General features: G+C 41.2%; 1 protein-coding gene across 1 annotated transcript; it reads right to left on the reverse strand.

Annotated features, from left to right (window-relative positions):
- Window positions 1–621: 621 nt before the first annotated feature.
- On the reverse strand, window positions 622–2,680 carry LOC113019723 (zinc-binding protein A33-like). The gene has a single exon (XM_026163544.2). The coding sequence runs from the start codon at window positions 2,615–2,617 to the stop codon at window positions 1,229–1,231; it is 1,389 nt and encodes a 462-aa protein (XP_026019329.2). The 5' UTR covers window positions 2,618–2,680; the 3' UTR covers window positions 622–1,228.
- Window positions 2,681–2,930: the final 250 nt, after the last annotated feature.

Below are 2,930 nucleotides of genomic sequence, written 5' to 3' on the forward strand. Positions count from 1 at the left end.
TGAGAAATTACAGTGCTTTTAAGTGTCTTGTTTATCATCATCATGAGCCACAACAATTACAAATGTTTGAAGTTACTCTTTATAGTCACATAAAAAGGACAAGAACACTGTTGTCCCTATTATTAACTTTAAGGTGATCCCTCAGTGTTCTCTCTCTATTATCCTTTGGTGTAATTTGATCTGTAAACTTGTTAGTCAATTGTCTGCTCTGTTATGCATTTAGCCTTTATTATTTTGTTTCATTGTCTTGAATAGTTTCAGCTGTGCCCTTTTCTGCAGTTGTGTCCACTTCCACTAACTATCTAGCATTTATAATCTATTTCCTTTGTTCTTTCTCAGATACTTTGGTTAAGTTCCCTCATGTGCTCCTTGTTCTCTGAAGAATTTTGGATTTGCTTTTTACTTTTTCGTCAATGGATTTCCAGATACTATCTAACTGAAAGTTAGATTACAGTTTAACCTGCTGGTAACCTGGATAATATACAATTTTATTAAATTAAATACAAGTAAATATATCACAGTTTAAAAACCTAGTAATAACAGAACTTTTTGACAATTTTAGACCCCATTGAATTGTATCACAATGGTGTTTGACCATATTATCAAGGAATTCCATTGTTCTTACATGTGAATAGATTTTATTTAATATAAAAACTTAAATTTTAACTACAACATTTTTTGTAAAAACACAACAGATGGCAAATTTACATTATTTTTCTAGTCCTTTTTAAACAGTGATGGAAAAAATGGTATTTGTCTAGCAATAAGTTTTAAGAAGTTCAGACACAGGAAATAAGCACTACTTATCATGTAGACATTAATGTGTGACAGACAGTTATACCAGGCTGGTTGTGTTGATTAAGAAAGACTAAAAACACTTTTTAAAATATCTGTTATGTGAATATGCCAACATTTCCTGTTTAAACTTGTTTTATCTAAAGTTTTATAACTACAGCAACAAATCATCTCCATTTACACATCAAATAGAAACATGAATCACTTGTAATGATTAGAAACTTGATAGAATTTCAAATCTAGTTTGGGGAGTCATTCAGTGAGAAACAGTGAAATGATTTTCCATGTGAAAAGGTGGACAGCAGAAACAGAAAGAAACAGTGAAACTAAAAGAGAAACAAAGAGCTTTGGAACAACGAGGCAGCAGGAGGACAGCTGCAGTTTAACAGCTTCAACTCACTGACAGGAAACAACATTAGAAACATCATCATCCTCAACTCATCTGCTGCACTGATACTGACACCTTCAACGGACACACCTTCAGTTTATCATAAGTGTTAATGAATGGAAACATCCTGTGAGTGAAAGTGTGTGTGAAGGTGTGTATGTGTGTGTTAGTATCAGGATCAGAGAACGACAGCTTTCCTCTGTTCCAGTCCAGATTCACTCTGATCCTGTGGAGCTTCTTCTGAACTGGGAGAACACTAGATCCAGCTGATGGTGAACATAATGAGTATTGACTTTCATGAAACCCTATTCCCCATAATCCAGACTGTATGTGTCCCTTTCTCTGGACAGACTCTGGTGACACACCCACTACCCATAATGTACTGTATCCAACCTCGACATCCCAGCTGTGAGTCCCTGAGTTAAAGCCCTCAGAGCTCAGGACAGAGTTGTATAAATCAAACCTCTCTGGATTATCAGGAAGCTGCTGCCTCTCTCCTCCTAGTCTCACACTGGTCAGATCTTCAGACAGGATGAGGTTTGGATGAGCAGTGTTTGGGTCCAGAATGAGAGGAGTGTAGGAGACCATGTCCTTCATGTTGTTCCAGATGTTGAAGGTCAGGTTGCCCAGGTGTTTGGCCTGGTCTATCAGAGCTCCTGAGGGCAGCTGTGGATCATCCAGCAGGGGGCAGCGCTGGACTCTTTCCACTGCAGCCTTGTAGTTGTGCAGGAATGAGACGTCTTCAGCTCTCAGCTCCTCCTCTGTGGCTCTGACTGTGTCTGAAAGAGCTGCTATCTCTCTGCTCAGAGCCTCCATCTTCTCCTTCATCATCCCACTCTTCTGCTCCTCTTCCTCCCTCAGTGCAGCCAGCCTGGCCTCCTCTTCCTCTGCTAGAAACTGGTGAAGCTTCTTAAACTGCTCCTTAATCTGCCTCTCTGTGTGTCGGGCCTGGACCTTAATGTGTTCTGCTGTTTGATCAAACTTCACTTGAACTTCTTCACAAACCTTTAACTTCTCCTTTAAGGGCTCCAGAGTTTCCTGAAGTTCCTTCTTGTGTTGTTGTGCAGCTTCATCGATGGGTCTGAATCTGTGATTGGTGTGATTTTGTGAGATGCAACAGACGACACACGCTGGCTGCTGATGGTCCAGACAGAAGAGTTTGAGTTTCTCAGAGTGCAGACTGCAGAGAGTCTCTGAAGCTCTCTGATCTCTCTCCTGTAAGAACGACTCACACAGATTCTTTAAAGCCAGGTTTGAAGGTGGATCATACTCTGATATTTCCTTACAAACTGGACACTCGTGTATTATTCTCTCTCTCCACCATCTCTTCAGACAGCCTTTACAGAAGCTGTGGCTACATGACAGAATAACAGGATCTCTGAAGACCTCCTGACAGACCGGACAGCAGAGATCCTTCTGTGATCTGGAAGCCATTGAGTCTGTGAGTGAAGCTGAAAACAGCAGACAGGAAGTACAGTCAGTCCTGGCTCCCCTCCCTCCTCTACCACCTTCACTGAAACATCCTTTGAGTCGTGTTTTTGCTCAAACTCACATTCAGTGTGTGGAGCGTCAGCAGCTTGAAGCAGCAGTGTTGGAGTTTTCCACGTTTCTCTCCTGTAGCTGGACTCACTCAGAGGAAGCTGCTAGTTTGGTCTGAGCTCAGTCTGATCGTCTGTGCGTCTCTCTTTACCGATGAAAAAGAACAGCTTGTTTCCTGGTTAGTTTCAAATGAGTCAGGATGAGGAGG

This window comes from Astatotilapia calliptera, chromosome 3 (assembly GCF_964374335.1).
Source record: "Astatotilapia calliptera chromosome 3, fAstCal68.1, whole genome shotgun sequence".
NCBI lineage: Eukaryota > Metazoa > Chordata > Actinopteri > Cichliformes > Cichlidae > Astatotilapia > Astatotilapia calliptera.